This window comes from Emydura macquarii, unplaced genomic scaffold, assembly GCF_026122565.2.
Source record: "Emydura macquarii macquarii isolate MOO-44397 ecotype Brisbane River unplaced genomic scaffold, CSIRO-AGI_Emac_v2 contig_1876, whole genome shotgun sequence".
NCBI classification, from domain to species: Eukaryota; Metazoa; Chordata; order Testudines; family Chelidae; genus Emydura; species Emydura macquarii.
Window position 1 is genome coordinate 13,147,022 of NW_027132013.1, and position 18,796 is coordinate 13,165,817.

An 18,796-nucleotide genomic window follows, 5' to 3' on the forward strand; every position below is an offset into this window, starting at 1 on the left:
TAAAGAGGAGAAACTAAGTGGTATAAGAGATCAAACTAGACCCAGGCCTATATAAGGGCCCTAGTCATCAGAATTGTCAGTTTTTCTCTCCACCCTGCCCCTCCACATTGTGCATAGAGATGCATCCTTTATAGTCAGCCTCTTCCTGGTGCTTGGTTCCCTCTGACTGCCCAGGGCAGTGTTAGGGTGAGTGGGGAAGAAAAGGGCTCAACCAAAGAACCTGGGTCCAAAGGAAGAATTTTCCCTTTAAACCCCAATACTGTGGTGGCCAGCAACGCTGTAAAGGGACACAGGAGATTACAGGAATGGAGGGGAAAGTTGGAGCCTAAGGCAGGTCTGTGCAACTGGGACACAATGAGGAATTGAGAGATGCTGCTAATTAACCCCTCTGAGTCTTGCTTTGCAGTTTACTGCAGCTGCCCTCATCCATCCCAGGGATCTTCCTGGGGCAGATGGTGGAGAGCTGTGGGTATGGGGACATCTTCGGGGTTCAGGCACCTGCCAAGAGCCAAGCATAATTCACTCTCGCTTTTTACATAGATTTGTAATGTTAGGACAATTTGAAATTGGTTCCTGAGGCCTCTAATAGCAGCTCTTACCTCTTTCTTATAGCACAGCTGGTTGTACAAGGCCAGCTTAGGAATAGTTTCAATCTTCACCTCCTGGGTAGATGTCCGGTATGAGGGGTTACTGTAAGTCAGGTTCCCCAAGCCAGGGTCTGTGAATTTAGACTTCTTGTGCCTGTAGGAGGAGAAATCAGGAGGAGGTGAATGAATAAATAACATAAATATCCAAAACACACAACCTGGTAGTAATTGGAGACTAACTACACAGATATCTGTTAGAAAGGTAATACAATGTCCAGTAAGTTCTTGGAATGTGTTGGGGACAACTTGTTTCAGAACGTGGAGTAAGTAACTAGAGGGACAGCTGGTTTAGACTTGATTCTAACTAACAGGAATGTTTTGGTTGCTAATCTGAAATTGAAAGGCAACTTGGATGAAAGTGATCATGAAATGATAGGCTTCATGATTCAAAGGAAAGGAAGAAGTGAAACCAGCAGAATAAGGATGATGGACTTCAAAAATCAGACTTTTACCAACTCAGAGAACTGGTAGGTGAGGTCCCATGGGAAGAAACTCTAAGAGAAAAAGGAGTTCAGGAGAGCTGGTAGTTTCTCAAAGAGACAATTTTAAAGGCACAAAAGTGAACTCTGCTGATGTGAAGGAAAGAGAGGAAGAATAGTAAGAGGACAGTATGGCCTCATCAGGAGCCCTTTAATTACTTGAAAATCAAAAAAGAAATCCACAAAAAATGGAAATATGGACCAATTGCCAAGAAGGAATACACAGAATAGCACAAGCATGCTGAGACAAAGTCAGAAAGGCTAAGACACAAAATGAGTTACACCTAAGAAAGGGACATAAGGCAATAAGAAGAGGTTCTATAAATACACTAAGAGCAACAGAAAGACAAATGAAAGCGTAGGTCCTCTACTTTGTGAGGAAGGAGACCTAGCAACAGACAACTCCATAAAACTGAGGTGTTTAATGCTTACTTTGCTTCAGTTTTCACTAAAAAGGTTAACTGTTGCCAGATGCATAACAGAATTGATATCAAACAACAAGGAGGAAGGAACACACTCCAAAACAGAGAAAGAACAAATATAAATATTCTTTAATATTTAGATAAATTAGATGTATTCAAGTCGCCTAGACCTGATGAAATTCACCCTAGTGTCCTTAAGGAACTATCTGAAGCAATCTCAGAACTATTGGCAATTATCTTTGAGAATTCATGGAGGACAGATGAGGTCCCAGAAGACTGGAGAAGGGCAAACATGGTACCTATATTTAAAAAGAGGAAACACGGAGGACCTGGAGAATTATAGACCAGTCAGCCTAACTTGGATACCTGGAAAGATACTGGAACAAATTATTAAACTATCAATTTGTAAACCCCTAGGATATAACAGGATTATAAGGAATAGTTAACATGGATTTGTCAAAAACAAATCATGCCAAACCAACCTAATTTCCTTTTTGACAGAGTTTCTGGTCTAGTGGATGGAGGGGAAGCAGTACACGTAACATATCTTGATTTCAGTGAGGCTTTTGACATAGTCCCACATGATATTCCCCATAAGCAAACTAAGGAAATGTGATTAAATTACTATAAGGTACACAAATTGTTGAAAGACCATACTCAAATAGTAGTTATCAATGGTTCACTGTCAGACTAGGGGACCTATCTAATGGGATCCCATATGGGTAATATTGTCCTGGGTCTGGTACTATTCAATATTTTAATTAACGACTCTCATAATGGAGTTGAGAGTATGTTTATAAAATCTGAGGATGACACCAAGTTGGGAGGGGTTGCAAGCACTTTGGAGAACAAGGTTAGAATTCAAAATGACTGTGACAAATCGGAGAATTGATCTGAAATAAACAAAATGAAGTTCAGTAAAAGACAAGTGCAAAGTACTACATTCAGGAAGGTAAAATTAAATGCACAACTACAAAATGAGGAATAACTGATAAGGTAATAAGGGGAATAACTGTCTTACTGAATAGGATGGGGGGAATGTAGTGAATCACTAATTGAATATAAGCCAATAATGTGATACACTGCGAAAAACATTAATATCATTCTGGGTTGTATTAAGTGGAGTGTCATGTGTAAGACATGGGGTAATTGTTCTGCTCAACTTGGCACTGGTGAGACCTCACCAGGAATACTGTGTCCAGTTTTGGGTGCCACACTTTAAGAAAGATATGGATAGATTGGAAAGCGTCCAGATCAAAGCAACAAAAATGATAAAACCTAACCTGTGCGGAAAGGTTTAAAAAACTTGAGTATGTTTAGTCTTGAGAAAAGAAGACTGAGGAGGAGCACCTGGTAACAATCTTCATATATGTTTCGGGTTGTTACAAAGAGGACTGTGATTGATTGTTCTCCATGTCCATTGAGTGTAGGTGAAGAAATAATGGGCTTAATCTACAGCAAGGGAGATTTAAGTTAGATATGAGAAAATAAAACCTTTCTAACTCTAAGAATAATTAAGCTCTGGAACAGGTTATCAAAGGAGGTTGTGGAACCCAATCATTGGAATTTGTCAAACCTGTTCTTAAAAACCACCTGTCAGGGATGGTCTAGGTTTATTTGGTCCTGCCTCAGTGCAGGGAGCTGAACTAGATGACCTCTTGAGATCCCATCCTGCATTTCTATGATTCTATCAGTAGAGAAATAGAGTCCCACTGCAAAGGGTCCCATTCTACAGGCAAGGCCCCAACCCAGTGAGCAGAAAGCTCCAATGATCTGCTTGTTCCATCAGGCCAGAAAAGAGCCTTTTTCCTCAGGTACAAGTGTCCCCATCAGCTGCCTGTACAGCCACCATGCACCAGTGCAATGCAGCTGAGTTGCCTCTCGCTTATACTAGTACAAATCAGAGGTGACTCCATTGAAGGCAATGGAATCACATTCGTGTAAAATCCATGAGAGCAGAATCAGATCCGTGAGCTTTACAGAGACAGAGATCAGTAGAAAGAAACAAGTCCCTCCTTGGGAGAAGGTCAAGCCCTGGAAGAGCTTGTTGGAACAGCTGGCTGAAATTGTATGGAATTCACAGATTTACTAGAGGAAGTCCAATGCCAGGGTGATACAAATGCCATTGCACTCTTGCACGAGATTGTCCAGACTCTATAAAATAGAGCCAAACAGGATTTTGCAGAGGGGAAGAAGGAGGGCTCTTCCCACATGCTCTTCATAGGGAGGAGGAGAACTTTAGAGCTCCTGAACAGCTCAGTCTGCTACCTAAGCTCCCCAGCAGGAGCAAGGGGCTTTGTAAATAAAATGAAGTCAGTATTATAGACAACAGCAAATACGATTTCCAGATAATAAGATGCTTGTAGCCTCAGTGATGAAGGACTAGACCTTTGTTGAAAGTCTTCAACCACAAGACTCCATTCACCAGTGACAGGGAAGAAGGGGACAGAATGGGAAGTGGGGATCAGATACCTGTATATAATTAGAGCAGCAATAAGCAGCAGAATGACCAAGACGCTGAGGAGGCCTCCAATAATGTAGCTGACATGCAGCCCTTCTCCTGAAAAAGAACAGCAAGGTTGAGAGGAGGACCTTTCTGTGCCACTGGACTATGTTCAATTCTAGTGCAACTGTGTGTACATGCGTGTACACATCTATGTACTGGGGTATTAGCAGCCCAACTCTAGGGTGAAGCTTTGGTTGGCACAGCTTGAGCCCATTCTCTCCCCCTCAGGGAATCTGAAGAAGACTTTTGAAGAAGGGGTGATACTATTTCTCAAAGACAGGGGTGAGTTCAGTCCCTTCTGCTCCCAGGTTACTCTCAGCTACGGAGTCAGACTTCCTCACCAACCAGACTAGAGGGGAAAGCACCCTACAAGCGCTAAGCTTGTTTCACCCAAGTGATGAACATGGGGATTGGGGAATGCTGGTGTCCTTCAAACTGAAATCCTCTCCTCTGGCTGCCTGGGGAAGGCCCTCTGGGGCTGACACGGAGCATGACTGATTTTCATCCTTGGGACACTCCTTGTCCTGCTCAGAATGAGATTAAGGAAGGTCACATTTGAGTCCTGAATACCTTGGAGTGAAAGGCCCTGGCATGACCTGGAAGAAGGGCCCAGCTAGCAGAGGGTAAGGAAGAACAACTCACCTGTGGTTGCCAGAACTGCCTCATTCTTCCGGGTGCACAGGCCTTGGCCAGCATCTTTGTCAGAGCAGCTGGAGGGCACAAGGACACAAAGAGTTAGCATCTCACTGCACAGAGCAGCCAGTCATCCTCTGGGTATGGATGGAGCCATGCAGGATATGGAAGGCTGGAGCTGGGAATGGAGGGAAAGTGGGGGGAAGGGGAGGGAAGGGGCACCATGACAAGAGCTTCCTTAGCCTTCTTAAGAACCCCCTTCTGCCCAGATGCAAGAGGTTTCTTTGGACCTAACTCGATAGATCCTAGAGGGTCCACACTCTTCAGTATCACTACAAGTGAAGCTGGGATCTTTGGACCCATTGTGCACAGGACACATTCAAGAAAGGGCATTAGCGCTGAGCAGTCACTCTTCCCCTTCCCTCTGCAGTGAGGCTACCTAGACATATCACTAACCTCTTAGGAAAGGGACAGGAGAAAAGCCAGCCTTTCAGCGAAAAGCTTTTCTGCAAGGTGAAAAGTTTCAGAGGGGTAGCTGTGTTAGTCTATATACAGCAAAAACAACGAGAGTCCTGTAGCACTTTAAAGACTAACAAATTTCTGTAGGCATAAGCTTTTTGTGACAAAGTGGGTTGCAGCCCACGAAAGCTTATGCCTGCAGAAATTTGTTAGTCTTTAAAGTGCTACAGAACTCTCGTTGTTTTCTGCAAGGGTTTTCATTCCCAGCAAAGAGAAAAAAGTCTATCTTTGCTTGTAGTTAACACCCCACTATGCGATGGAAGAGCTCTCCCTGCTGGGCAGCGAAAGAAGTGGGCCAAGGGAGTATGGCAGAAAATACTTTCTATGCATTGAATCATAAAAGTTGGCCTGCAGACACCCTGTTTGGTCCCATCTCAGCCATCCCTTCAGGGCTAGGACGGGACTGCTTCCAGGGCTGTGCCCACTCTAGTTTAAAACGATCAAAACAAAAAAGCTCCCATCCCATCCCCTAGGAGACAATTCTCCAAGTTAAAGAGTTCAGCAATCATACATGTGAAGCACGGGGTACCCTTGGGCAGGGCCAAGAGGATTCCAGCACCTTGCACAGCCAACTAGGCTAGCAGGCACATTTGAATGAAGTGGGCAGCAAGGCCTATGCAGCCCAAGCCAGCTCCAGAGAGTGCTGGCCTTTCCCTTCATAGACAGGGTCTTCTGTGTGGCTATTTACTGGGTGGCTAGAGCTCAGATGGTCTCACTCTACCCTGGGGATCTGTGATGGTGTGATGGAGGGAACATGCATATCCTGCATTTGACTCTCAAGTCCAGATTGCAAGCTACAAAGCCACTCACTTTCTTTCTGTTGCTTCCAGGGATGTGTGGGGTTTGGTCGTTGAGGAGCCTGATCTGCCAGGTGAGGTCTGGCTCCTCTCACTCACACTGGTTGTTTCAGGAACAGGGAGCACCATGCCAGGAACTACACAATACAGAAAAAAAAAAATAAACAGGAGCCTGGCTTTGTGAGACAAATGGAGAAGGCTGCTTCTCCAGATCACTTCCTAAATAGGGAGACCAAGAATTTGTGTACAGAACTTAGACACCCCAAGCCCATCCTCTCCAGCAAGAAGCAATATAAGAAAAGTATTTGCAACTCACAGCTGCTTCACTTGCAGTATAGAACATTGTAGGGACTTCTGTAGGCTGTGGAGATCTCCCAGATACTCCTGTCCTCGATGGGAGATGCTAAAATCCAGCGTAGGTGTGCTGGCTGTGGTTCCTATTCAGATGCTATTACCCCAGAGAACCTCTCTGAACTCACCAGTGGAGCAGGGCCGCCCGTCTGGTTCATCTGGACATGCACAAACGAAGTCAGAAATCCTGGCAAAGCAGAGATGGCTGCAGCCTCCGTTATTCACTCCACAGGCATTAGTACCTGAAGGAGAGATAACCAAGGCATTAAACCTGGAGCAGGTGATGAGGCGAGACCTTGATAGAGTTCAGTACACAACAGCAGGAGCCTCACTTCCCTCTCAATCAAGATACACTGCCCAGAAGGCCAAGGAATCTGTGTGCCACAGGAACCACCCCCACCCCCTCCCAGTGCTGAGAGAATGATGGAGAGAGCCAAGCACCATTGGATTACAGTCACCATGTCAAAAAGGGGCTAGAATGTTCTAGGCATCAGCAGAGAGAGGAGCCCAGCCAATGCAGCCAAACAGATAGGTTTTAGGAATAAACTCTCACTCTCCTGCCTTGTCACTGCACTTACAGAATGACCTCAATCAGCAGCTTTAACAGAATCATAGGGGTTTAAAGGGACCTCGAGAGTTCCTCTAGTTCAGCCCCCTGCACTGAGGCAGGACCAAGTAAACTTAGACCATCCCTGACAGGTGTTTGTCTAACCTGTCTTGAAAGCTTCCAATGACGGGGTTCCAAAACCTCCCTGGATAACTTGTTTCAGTGCTTAATTGTCCTTATAGTTAGAAATTATTTAATAATATCTAACCTATATCTTCCTTTGCTGCTGATTAAAGCCATGACTTCTTGTCCTGTATTCCATGGGCATAGAGAACAATTGAGCACCACTCTCTTTACACGAGCCTTAACATATTTGAAGACTATTATCAGATTCCTTTCTCAATCTTTTTCTCAGGACTAAACATGCCCAGTTTTTGCAACCTTTCCTCAGAGGTCAGGTTTTCTAAACTTTTTACCATTTTTGTTGCTCTCCTCTAGACTCTGTCCAATTTGTCCCTATCTTTCTTAAAGTGTTGTGCCCAAAACTGGACACAGTACTTCAGTTGAGGCCTTATCAGTACCAAGTAGAGCAGAAAAATTATCTCCCATGTTTAACACAGGACACTCCTGTCACATGTAACATTAACATTTAACCTTTTTTACACTGCATCACATTATTGGCTCACATTCAATCTGTGATCCATTATAACTGCAAATCCCTTTCTGCAATACTACTGCCTAGTCAGTTATTCTCCATTTTGTACTTGTACATTTGATTTTTTTTCCTTCCTAAGTATAGTACTTTGCACTTGTCTTTTCTGCATTTCATCTTGTTGATTTCAGGCCAACTCACTAATTTGTCAAGGCTCTTTTGATCCTGTCCTCTAAAGTGCTCACAATCCCTTCCACCTTGGTATCATCCTCAAATTTTATAAGCATACTTTCCACTCCATTATTCCAAGTCACTAATGAAATATTGAATAGTTCCAGACCCCGGACAGACCACTCCAGGACCCCACTAGATAGTCAAACTGTGGGAGCATGTGAACCATTGACAACTATCCTTTGATTACATTCTTTCAAGCAGTTGTGCATCCACCTTATAGTCATTTAATCTAGAGCACATTTCTCTAGTTTTCTTATGGGAATGTCATGTTGGACTGTGTCAAAACCCTTATTAAAATCAAGGTATATCATGTGAACTGCTTTCCCCCATCCACTAGGCCAGTAACCCTGTCAAAAAGGAAATTTGGTTGGTTTGGCATGATTTCTTCTTGACAAATCCATGCTGTCTATTCCTTATAACCCTGTTATACTTCAGGTGCTTCCCTATTATCTTGCTAGGTGCTAACCTGCATCCCAAGCAAGGGAGAAGAGACCTGTAGGAAAGAGTTATTGACCAAACTGGATGAACAAGCATCTCAAACAGGTTATTCAGAGAAAGCAGTAAGCCTACAAGGAATGGAAGAAAGGATATATCAGCAAGATAAGCTACCTATTGGAGGTCAGAAAGTGAGGATAGAGTGGAAACCTGCCAAAAGCCAAGCAGAGCTGGAACTTGCAAAGGAAACTAAAACCAATAGTAAAAGGTTCTTTAGCTATATAAATAAAAAGAAAACAAGGAAAGAAGTGGGACCACTAAGCACTGAAGACAGGGTGGAGATTAAAGATAATATAAGCATGGCCCAACACCTAAACGAATACTGTGCCTCAGTTTTTCATAAGGGTAATGAGGAGCTTGGGACTAGTGGCAGGGTGGCTAATGGGAATGAGGATAGGGACATAGAAATTACCACTTCTGAGCTGGAAGCCAAACTTAACAGCTTAATGGAACCAAATCAGGGGGCCCAGATAACCTCCATCCAAGAATATTAAAGGAGCAGGCACATGAAATTACCATGAAAACATGAAAGGCCCAATAGCAAGAATTTTTCATGAATCTGTAAACTTAGGGGTCATACCCTATGACTAAACAATTGAAAATATAATACATATATTTAAGAAAGGAAAAAAAGTGATCCAGTAATCTACAGACCTGTTTGTTTGACCTCAATTGTATGCAAGGTCTCAGAACAAATTTTGAAAGAGAGAGTAATCAAAGACAGAGGGTAATTGGGATAAAATACAATATATATTTTACAAAAGATAGGCGTGCCAGATCAATCTGAGCTCTCTCTTTGAGAAAACCACCAATTTTCTAGACAAAGGAAATGCAGTAGATCTAACCTACATAGATTTCAGTAAAACATTTGACACAGTTCCACATGGGAAATTATTAGTTAAATTGGAGAAGATGGGGATTAATATGAGAATCAAAAGGTGGGTAATGAACTGGTTAAAGTGGCAACTGCAATGGGTTATACTGAAAGGTGAACTGTCAGGCTGGAAGGAGGTTACCAGTGGAGTTCCTCAAGGATAGGTCTTGGAACTAATCTTATTTAACATTTTTATTAATGACCTTGGCACAAAAAATAGGAGTGTGCAAAGAAAATTCGCAGATGACACAAAGTTGGCAGTATTGCCAATAGAGAGGAGGACTGGTATATCACACAAGAAGATTTGGATGACCTTGAAAACTGGAATAATAGAAATGATATTAAGTTTAATAGTGTAAAGTGCACTTAAGGACTAACAACAAGAATTTTTGCTATAAGCTGGGGATGTATCAATTGGTAGTAACAGAGGAGGAGAAAGACCTGGGTGTTCTGGTCAATTGCATAATGACTCTGAGATGCCACTGTGATGCAGCTCTGAAAAAAGACTAATGTAATCCTAGGATGCCTCAGGCAAGGTATTTCCAGTAGAAATAGGGGAAGTGTTATTACCATTATACAAGGCACTGGTCAGACCTCATCTGGAATACTCTGTGCAGTTCTGGTCTCCTATGTTTAAGAAAGATAAATTCACACTGGAACAGGTGCAGAGAAGGGCTAGTAGGAGGATCAGAGGAATGGAGAACCTGCTGTGTAAGAGGAGACTTAAGAAGCTTGACTTGCTTAGCCTAACAAAATGAAGACTGAGAGGAGTTATGATTGCTCTGTATAAATAAATCAGAGGGAAGAGGAGTTATTAAAGTTAAGGGCCAATGTTGGCATAAGAACAAATGGATATAAACTGGTCATCAACAAGTTCAAGCTTGAAATTAGACGAAGGTTTCTAACCATCAGAGGGATGTTCTGGAACAGCCTTCCCAGGGGAGCAGTGGGGTCAAAAAACCTAACTTTAAGACTGAACTTGCTCAGTGTGTGGAGGGGATGGTATGAAGAGTTTGTCTACAATGGCACATGGCCCATCCATGACTGCTATTAGCAAATATCTCCAATGGCCAGAGTTGGGACACCAGATGGGGAAGGCTCTGTGCTACTACAGAGAATTATTTCCCAGGTGTCTGATTGGTGGGTCTTGTCCACATGTTCAGGGTCTAACTGATCGCCATATTTGAGGTTGAGAAGCAATGCCCAGGACAGATTGGCAGCAACCTACGGGTTTTTTGCCTTCCTCTGCAACATGGGTCACAGGCCACTTGCTGGTTTGACCTAGAGTAAATGGTGGATTCTCTGTAACTTGAAGTCTTTAAATCAAGATTGAGGACTTCAATAATTCTGTCTTACATTAAGGGTCTATTACAGGAGTGGGTGGGTGAAGTTCTGTGGCCTGGGATTTGCAGGAGGTCAGATTACATGATCATGATGATCCCTTCTGGCCTTAAAGTCTATGAGTCTACAGTGATTGTTAAATAATTTGTTCCAGTATCTTTTCCAGGTATCAAAGTTAGGCTGACTGGTCTATAATTCCCCGAGTCCTCTTTGTTCTCCTTTTTAAAGATAGATACCATATTTGCTCTTCTCCTGTCCTCTGGGATATCACCTGTCTTCCATGAGTTCTCAGAGATAATTGCTAACAGTTCCCAAATTGCTTCAGCTAATTCCTTAAAGGCACTAGGATGGATTTCATCAGCTCTAGACAACTTGAATACATCTATAACTTTATCTAGAAGTTCTTTAACTTGATCTTTCTCTATTTTGGCTTGCATTCCTTCCCTCTTGTTGTTAATATTAATTGTGTGAAGCATCTGGTCTACATTTTCCTTCACATTTCTCTTGCTCCTAATTTATTTATAGAACCTCTTCTTATTGCCTCTTGCTTGGTGTAACTCTTTTTATTCCTTAGCCTTTCCGATTTAGTTCCTACATGCTCATGCTATTCTTTTGTAATCATCCTTAGCAATTTGTCCATTTTTCCATTTTTTGTAAGTTTCTTTTTTGATTTTCAGGTCTTTAAAGAACTTCTGATGGAGCCATAATGGCCTTTTACTATTCTTCCTATCTTTCCTTCACACTGAGATAGTTTGCTGTTGCTTCTTTAATATTGTCTCTTTGAGAAACTACCAGCTCTCCTAAACTCCTTTTTCTCTTAGAGTTTCTTCCCATGGGACCTCACCTACCAGTTCTCTTAGTCTGTTAAAGTCTGATTTTTTTGAAGTTTATCATCCTTATTCTGCTGGTTTCACTTCTTCCTTTCCTTAGACTCATGAAATCTATCATTTCATGATCGTTTTCACCCCAGTTGCCTTCCAACTTCAGATTTGCAACCAATTCCTCCATTAGTAAGAATCAAATCTAAACTTGCTGTCCCCCCTGGTTAATTCCTCCATCTTCTGAAACAAGAAGTTGTCCCCAACACATTCCATGAACTTAGTGGACATTATGTGTTACTTTTCCAACAGATATCAAGATAGTCCAAGTCTCCCATTATTACCAGGTGTTGTGTTTTGGGTATTTCTGTTATTTATTCTAGACATGCTTCATCCTCCTCCTCCTCCTCCTACTTTGGCAGTCTATAGTAATCTCCTACCATGACGTTGCTCCTGGGTTTTTCCCCCTTTTATCTTCACCCAGAGACTTTCAACTGGCCTTCCTCTCACCTCCTTCTGGACCTCAGAACAAGAATATATATTCTTAATGTACAATGCAACTCCTCCTCCCTTTTTTCCCTGCCTGCCCTTCCTGAATGAGGAAAGACAGGCAGTTATAAGAAACTTATAACATAGACTTCCTCATCTGAAATTTCAGAGAAGCAGAGAATGTGCCCCAACAAGACTGAGGGATGGGTCACAGTTTGTAGGACACACAGATATGTGTGGGTGGAGGGCAAGGGCTCTCTGGTGAGACTCTGCATTCATTAAACATGTCCAATAGTCCTGATGGGCCTAGGGTACCTGCAGCTTGCTTGGCTCCAGTTAATAGATGCAGCAATTAAGATCATCCCATATACCTGTCTGCCTCTGTGGGGAGACCACAATGATATCCATTAGCCCTTCAACGTTGGCCAGGACAGTCTCCTTGTTCCGGCCAGAGTATTTGTCCACTCGCTGGATAGATTTGGTTTGCCAGTCAGTCCAGTAGATCCACCTGTCCTGCTGCTCAGAGGGAAAAATCAAAGGCATTAGAGCCCTTGGCCATGTACATACAGGAACTGCACAGAAGAGTATTCACAGGACTTAGTGCTCCAGACAAAGCCCCTTCCCAGCTTCACTTCCCTCTTCTCAATATAAAACAGGAGCTCCTCCCACCCCCTTTCCTCCCCGAGTTGCTTAGCCAAACTCTTTTTCTAGGAACAGTCCTAGGAAAATCCCAAACCAGAGAGGCACACACCAGATCCCCCATTTCTCCATATACACCCAAGCAGTCGATAATATCCCCCAGGGAGCCTGGCTGTATAGCAGTCCCTGCATTCACCACCACCCATGGGCTCCACTTTACCTGTGTCAAGGCAAAAGGGTGTGACACCTGGCTGACCAGCACCTGGCGTAGTTTCCCATTGAGATCAGCACTCTCTATGCGGTCAAGATGTGCATCCACCCAGTAAATCCTGTAGGGACAAGGAAGAGAGGTGAGACCAAGCCCCACTGTTAGCCTTCCATCCATACTCATACTCCTCACTTCTTGGTCATTCACTAGCCCAAGCTGCCTCAGACCAGGCAAAACACTTCAGAGGATTGAGCTAAAAAGGCTCAGGTTCACTACATATCTTACTCAGTTCTCCTGCGTGTGACAGCATCACTGACCTTCTAGTGTCATAGTCTAATGTCAGTCCATTGGGCCAACCCAGGTCGGTGTTGATTAGGATTTTGCGCTCAGAGCCATCCAAGTTTGCCCGCTCAATTTTAGCAATGTGACCCCAGTCCGTCCAGAAGAGGTACCTAAACAGAGACAGGGTAGATGCAAGAGAAAGGGGCAAGCCCCCAGGGGATAGAGAAGGACAGGCATGAGACCTTTCATTATTAAGTCCACTGAAAGCTTTACTGGTGGCCCAAAACAGCTGAGCCTACATTTTCCATTAAAGGTTTCAGTTTTATTCACCTATTGCACCCATCTTCCCGATCTTGGTCCCCATCACTCCCAGATGGCCCTAACTCTTCCCTAATCGCTAACATCATCCCACTCCACCCACCAGCCGCCCAGTCTCCAGGACCCTGCCAGACTCACACCACACCTCCTTTCTTCCTCCCAGATCTCCCTCCCTCCGAACAGGCCTTGTACAACTTGACATCCCCCATCTTCCCCTCCAGTTGGCCCTAGACCTACCCCTTCTTGGGAAAGGCAGCAATTGCTCGGGGTTCATCCAGGCTGTTATTAATAAGCACTTTTCTACAGCTGCCATCTAGTCTGGCCACTTCAATGGTGTTGCGACCTGTGTCCGTCCAGTACAGGTTCCTGGCAACCCAGTCCACTGCCAAACCATCCGTTGTCTTCAGCCCGTGACCAATGACAGTCTCCATGCTACTGCCATTCAGGTCTGCCCGCCTGGGGAAATCAGTGCCAAACACAGTAAGACATAAGAGGGCTCCTCGTGAGCCTTCGAGTCTCCCTGTGCCACTCCTCTCAGTCAGTGGGACCCCATCATTAGCACCAGCCCCTACCCCCAGTTCCCATTAAGGCTAAATGTCTCTCCGGCAATTAAGTCAGTAACACAAATTGTGCTGTGTGCTGTCGGTATCGCATCGCTATATTCCCAGCCCTTCAGGCAGAAACCACCTCAACCGGCTGGAAAACTCTAATCTCTAAGAGCAGCCAGCAGTGCAAAGACAAACTCAGCATGAGAGGCTGGGTGCCCAGCAGCCACCTACCTGATGACATCAAGGAAGACATCTGTGTAGTAAATCTTGCCGTCCACACTGTCATAGTCTAGAGAGATGACATTGTTCAGCTCTGGGACAGGGACATGCACATCAGTGTGATCACTTGTGTCCAGCGAGATGCGCCGGATGGAGCCGCGGCTGGAGAAGAGCAGGTAGGTCTCCGGAGAGGGGTCACAGGTCTGCTCATCGTTCTTCAGCTGGATGCCGGTGGGGCATGCACAGGAGAAGCCAGCAGGGTGGGGCAGGCAAAGATGGGAGCAGCCACCATTCCTTATGCCACACTTGTTAAAGCCTTTGGGAAGAAGAGAGAGGAAAAGTCAATCTGACTCCAAGTTTCTAGAGACCTGAGCCTATCATCTTTTTACAGGGCATGGACAGACAGCTCTCTGGCATCTGATTTAATTCCAGCCACAACCTTTCTAGGATTAGATTGTAGGTCACCACAAAGAGACACTTACCCAAAGGTTCAACTGCCCTCTATAGGAATCGGTGGACATGGGACTCCAGTAGGGGCAGCCCCATGGCCTGTACCTCTTGATATAGAACCTCCCAATGGAAGAAACAGCAAACGGCTGGTTTCCATTGGCCAGCTTAGGACGATACGATTCCAGTTTAGCTCTGTTATTTGCAATAGCAGCAACAAGACCCCAGCTGGGAGGGGTGCAGAAGTGGCATAATAAGCCACCCTTAGCCAGTCTAGCCAAGGAGCTCCCATTCTAAGTTAGACATATGCAGCAGGAGTGAGAGGTTGGCAAGGGTAACAGGTAGGCCCACATTAAGCAAAGGGCTTCTCGGTGGGTTTGTATATTTAATTTTTACATGGGAGTAGTCAGACTTCTTTATTAATAAGTTTATATATATTTAGTATGAAGGAGCAAAGTCCAGCAGGGGCAAGGGGAAAGGCAACAGGGATGGGACAAGGGGTGGATCAGGGCTGGAGCACACATGAGGGAGTGGAGCCAGGAGGCTGACTAAAAGCAGCAGGTCTCGAGGAAGGAGTGTGGTTGCATAGTGCACAGCATTAGGGAGGATGTTCCAGCCATAGGGAGCCTTATGAGAAGAGTCCAAGAACTGCCTGTAGGAGGAAGTAATGAGGCTCATTCCGGTGAACCAAGCCAGTAGAGTGATGGAACGGCGAGGATGGAAAATGAGTTGGAGACAAGGCATGGCTGTGCAGGCCCCAGAAGAGCAGGGTAAGGAATTTTACACTGCCAAGGAGAGTTTGGAGGAGGGTGATGTGATGAAACAGCAGATAAGGAAAAGGGTTTTCGCAGCAGTAGACTTGAGTGGTGAGAGGTGGGAAGCAGGGAAGTAAAAGCTGCAGTAGCTGAGACAAGACATGACCAAGGCTTGGACCAAGGTTCTAGTGGCCAGGACAGAGGGGAAGGGACAGATTTTGGAGACAGAAAAGGCAAGGGTTTTTATTACCATAAACGTCTCTTCTCACACCAATACATTTCTCTGGGACCCTAATGAGTGTGGCTCACTCAGTACTCCACACGAGTCGTTTTGCTGCATCTGAAAATGGGCTGGACTGAGTGACAGTCTCAAGATAAGGAGAGCAGGGGAGACAGGAGTCACAAATGACATCAAGACTCTGCACCTGGGTCACTGGGCAGGTGGTGGAAACAGTCAGTTACTGAGGGAGAGGGTGGGGAGCAGGGGCTGGGATTGGAGAAGGAACTTCTTATCTGCCATGCATGATCTCCCAATGTAACTCCAGAAGAGCCCCCTCAATGACAGCTTGAATGCAGCACTATGCAACCCCACTCCTTCCTCAAGACCTGCTGCTTTTGGTCAGCCTCCTGGCCCCACTCCCACTCCCTCATGTTTGCTCCAGCCCTGATCCCCCCCTTGTCCCATCCCTGTTGCCTTTCCCCTTGCCCCTGCTGGACTTTTCTCCCTCATACTAAATATATATAGACTTAATAATAAAGAAATCTGACTACTCCCATGTAAAAACTAAATGTAAAAATTCCCATGTAAAAACTCACCAAGGGGCCGTGTCCTGTCAACAGCTTGAATGTCCATCAGACCAGGCAGGTTTGCCCTCACCAGGATGACATTGGCACCGGTGTCCTTGTCTGCCCTGTGAATACTGCGGGTTTGCCAGTCAGTCCAGTAGATGTAGGAGTCCAGCAGGGTGAGGCCATAGGGGTGCTGCACTGGGGACAGCAGGGTGTGGCGGTTTGCACCATTCAGGTCTGCAGCCTCGATGCGCTAGAGAAGGGGCAAGAAGGAACGCCCTGCTCAGTCCCTTCCCCTTAGGTAATGTCCTGAGCAAAAACAACTGTGTGTGAAGCTGGGACTGGAGTCCAAGCAAGCAACATGGCTCCAGTCCACCATCCCCAACAGCCTGAGCCCACAGGAAGCCCCAGAGTTGCTTCCACACAATCCCTTTCTCTTCTGACACTTTGTCTAGGGCTTCAGAAACAGCCTCTAGGATACCAGGACTCCAACACTAATCCCACATGAATCATTAAAAAGAAGACACCAACCTCAGTGTGTGCATCGGCCCACAGCAGCTGCGATCCAGCCTTATCCACTGCCAGCCCATTGGGCCAACCCAGGTTGTTGCTAATCAGCACGAGGCGTCCTGAGCCATCCATGCCAGAGCGCTCCAGCTTGGCATTCTCACCCCAGTCTGTCCAATACATGTATCTAGGGAAAGGGGGAAAGCCAAGAACGTATCAGAGAAACAGCAAAGAGGTGAATACCTCCAGGCCTCCTCCCTCTAAACATTCCCTGCCAGCACTAACCCCATCTCGTGATACAATGCAATTGCCCTTGGGCTGTCCAAGTTCTGCCAGACCAAAACCTTCCTCATTGATCCATCCAGGTTGCCCACTTCAATCCGATTGGTTCCTGTGTCTGTCCAATACACCTTGCGGCCAGTAGCATCCACTGCCAGCCCATCCGTGGTCAACAGACCTGGGAAAGCAGAATTGTACCCAGGTAACTTCTCATCCTTCAAGACCGGTCAGATAACCCTGGGGATTACCCCTGCTCACCACTCAGGTCTGGGAGCTCTCCCTCTGCAGTACCTATAGGACTTCCACCCCTGACCCCACAAAGAACTGGAAGTTCCTCTGCCATGAAACCTGAGGAATCCTCCTCCAGGCTGCCACATGAAGACATGATGCACTTAGACAAAGCATCCCTCACCTGTGGTGATGATGTCCTCATACTGTGAACCATCCAGGGCAGCCCTGCTGATTTTCCGCAGTGTGCTGTCTGACCAGTAAACCTTTCCTGGTAGGGAAACAGGAACAATTAAAAAATCAGCAAATGCCGTCAAGCAGCCCCAGGTCTCCTTGAGATTATAGGCACCTGCATTACTCTGATGAGCAGCAGGGTCATGCAAACCAGAAGTCTGTCATTCCAACACCACAGGAGACAGAGCCTCTGTAATTCAGTTAGAGGGATAGAAAAGCCGCAGCTCCTCCAGTTCCAGCCCCTCCCAGGAGGTGCTGTAGAGAATGGTGAGGGAGCACCGGCTCTGGGGAGCTCATAGCTGCACTTGAAAGGGTCCCTGTACAGAATGGTGCAGTTTATTATTTAAAATGCTACTGACCAGTGTAATGAAACCCACATCAGGTTTTCAGGAGGGTTCCAGAGAACAATAGTCAGACCTTCTAACTCACCATACAAAATGGTGTTGCAAGATGAACATATAATGCCAGATACTCAGGCGAGGTCAACACTCAAAAGTTAAATCAACCCAATTACATTGCTCAGGGTGTGAAAAATCCACAGCCTTGAGTGACTCGGATAGAATTCTTCTGTCAACCTAGCTACTGCCTCTCAGGGAGATGGGTTAATTGTGCAGATGGGAGAACACTTCCCATCACTGTAAGTGATGTCTACACTTGAAATGCTGCAGCAGTGCAGCTGCAGCTGTGCCGCTGTAGTGTTCTGAGTGTACACAGGCCCTCAGTGTAAACCAACTGACACCAGCTCACTCTCTTTACATTAACAAGACTTAGATAGGAGAGCAAATTATTTTTAAATTCAGACTCTATGTGAGCCTAGCTCAATGGACCAGGCAGCTTATTCCAATTAGTTGGGGTTGCAGCCCTGCATATCAGCCAACGGGAACCCGGAGCCTGTCTCAGAACTACAACAGTAGTGAACGCAGGTAATCTATGCAGCATGCATAGGAGAAAAGGAGCCTACATCTATCCACGTCTATGACACTGAGTAAACTACTGGCAGTGCCTTCTCTCAGGGATATACCACTGATTGTCAGTGACAGCTCTGCAACAATCGGTGCTGTATGTGGTTAGATATACAGGCAGTTCAGACCTTCCTGGGGATCCACCCCAATGGCAATGGTGTTTTTCATTGTGACATTGACTGAGACAACAACGTCTGCAAAATACGGGATGTCCAAGGAGACCATGCGGATGTCCGTCCTTCTGGCAAAGATCAGGAAGCTGGTCATCCCTGCAGAGAATTGGGGCAAACAGAGTCAGTGAGGCGCAGGGAGGAGGTTGAGCCAATTATTCCAGGGCACCATCTGCTGAATCACCTCCTTGAGCCACCCAAGAGTCAGCTTCAGGCTTAAAGGAGGAGGGAAGGTCTTAGATCTGAATACCATAAGCAGAAAGACTGTCCAACTAAGAGCTCTACTGAGTAACACAAAACAATTCTCTTTTTACCTGGGGGGTGGGGCGGGGAAAGCCCGCATAGAAGTGTTAATCATCATGCTAACACACTGGGAATGGAGGGGAGTGGGAACTAGTTTTCCTACT

General features: G+C 45.5%; 1 protein-coding gene across 1 annotated transcript in view; it reads right to left on the reverse strand.

The window, feature by feature from the left end:
- LRP4 (LDL receptor related protein 4) overlaps positions 1-18,796 on the reverse strand; it is a 101,710-nt gene that overhangs the window by 4,989 nt on the left and 77,925 nt on the right. Inside the window, exons 23-37 of the mRNA XM_067558085.1 lie at positions 18,348-18,488; positions 17,208-17,294; positions 16,802-16,973; positions 16,541-16,703; positions 16,037-16,262; positions 14,031-14,334; positions 13,489-13,707; positions 12,969-13,103; positions 12,664-12,772; positions 12,176-12,320; positions 6,483-6,596; positions 6,017-6,140; positions 4,697-4,764; positions 4,021-4,108; positions 600-741 (exon numbers count right to left, since the gene is read on the reverse strand). Coding sequence (XP_067414186.1) covers positions 600-741; positions 4,021-4,108; positions 4,697-4,764; positions 6,017-6,140; positions 6,483-6,596; positions 12,176-12,320; positions 12,664-12,772; positions 12,969-13,103; positions 13,489-13,707; positions 14,031-14,334; positions 16,037-16,262; positions 16,541-16,703; positions 16,802-16,973; positions 17,208-17,294; positions 18,348-18,488 — 2,237 coding nt within the window. The remainder of the gene's footprint in view (positions 1-599; positions 742-4,020; positions 4,109-4,696; positions 4,765-6,016; positions 6,141-6,482; positions 6,597-12,175; positions 12,321-12,663; positions 12,773-12,968; positions 13,104-13,488; positions 13,708-14,030; positions 14,335-16,036; positions 16,263-16,540; positions 16,704-16,801; positions 16,974-17,207; positions 17,295-18,347; positions 18,489-18,796) is intronic.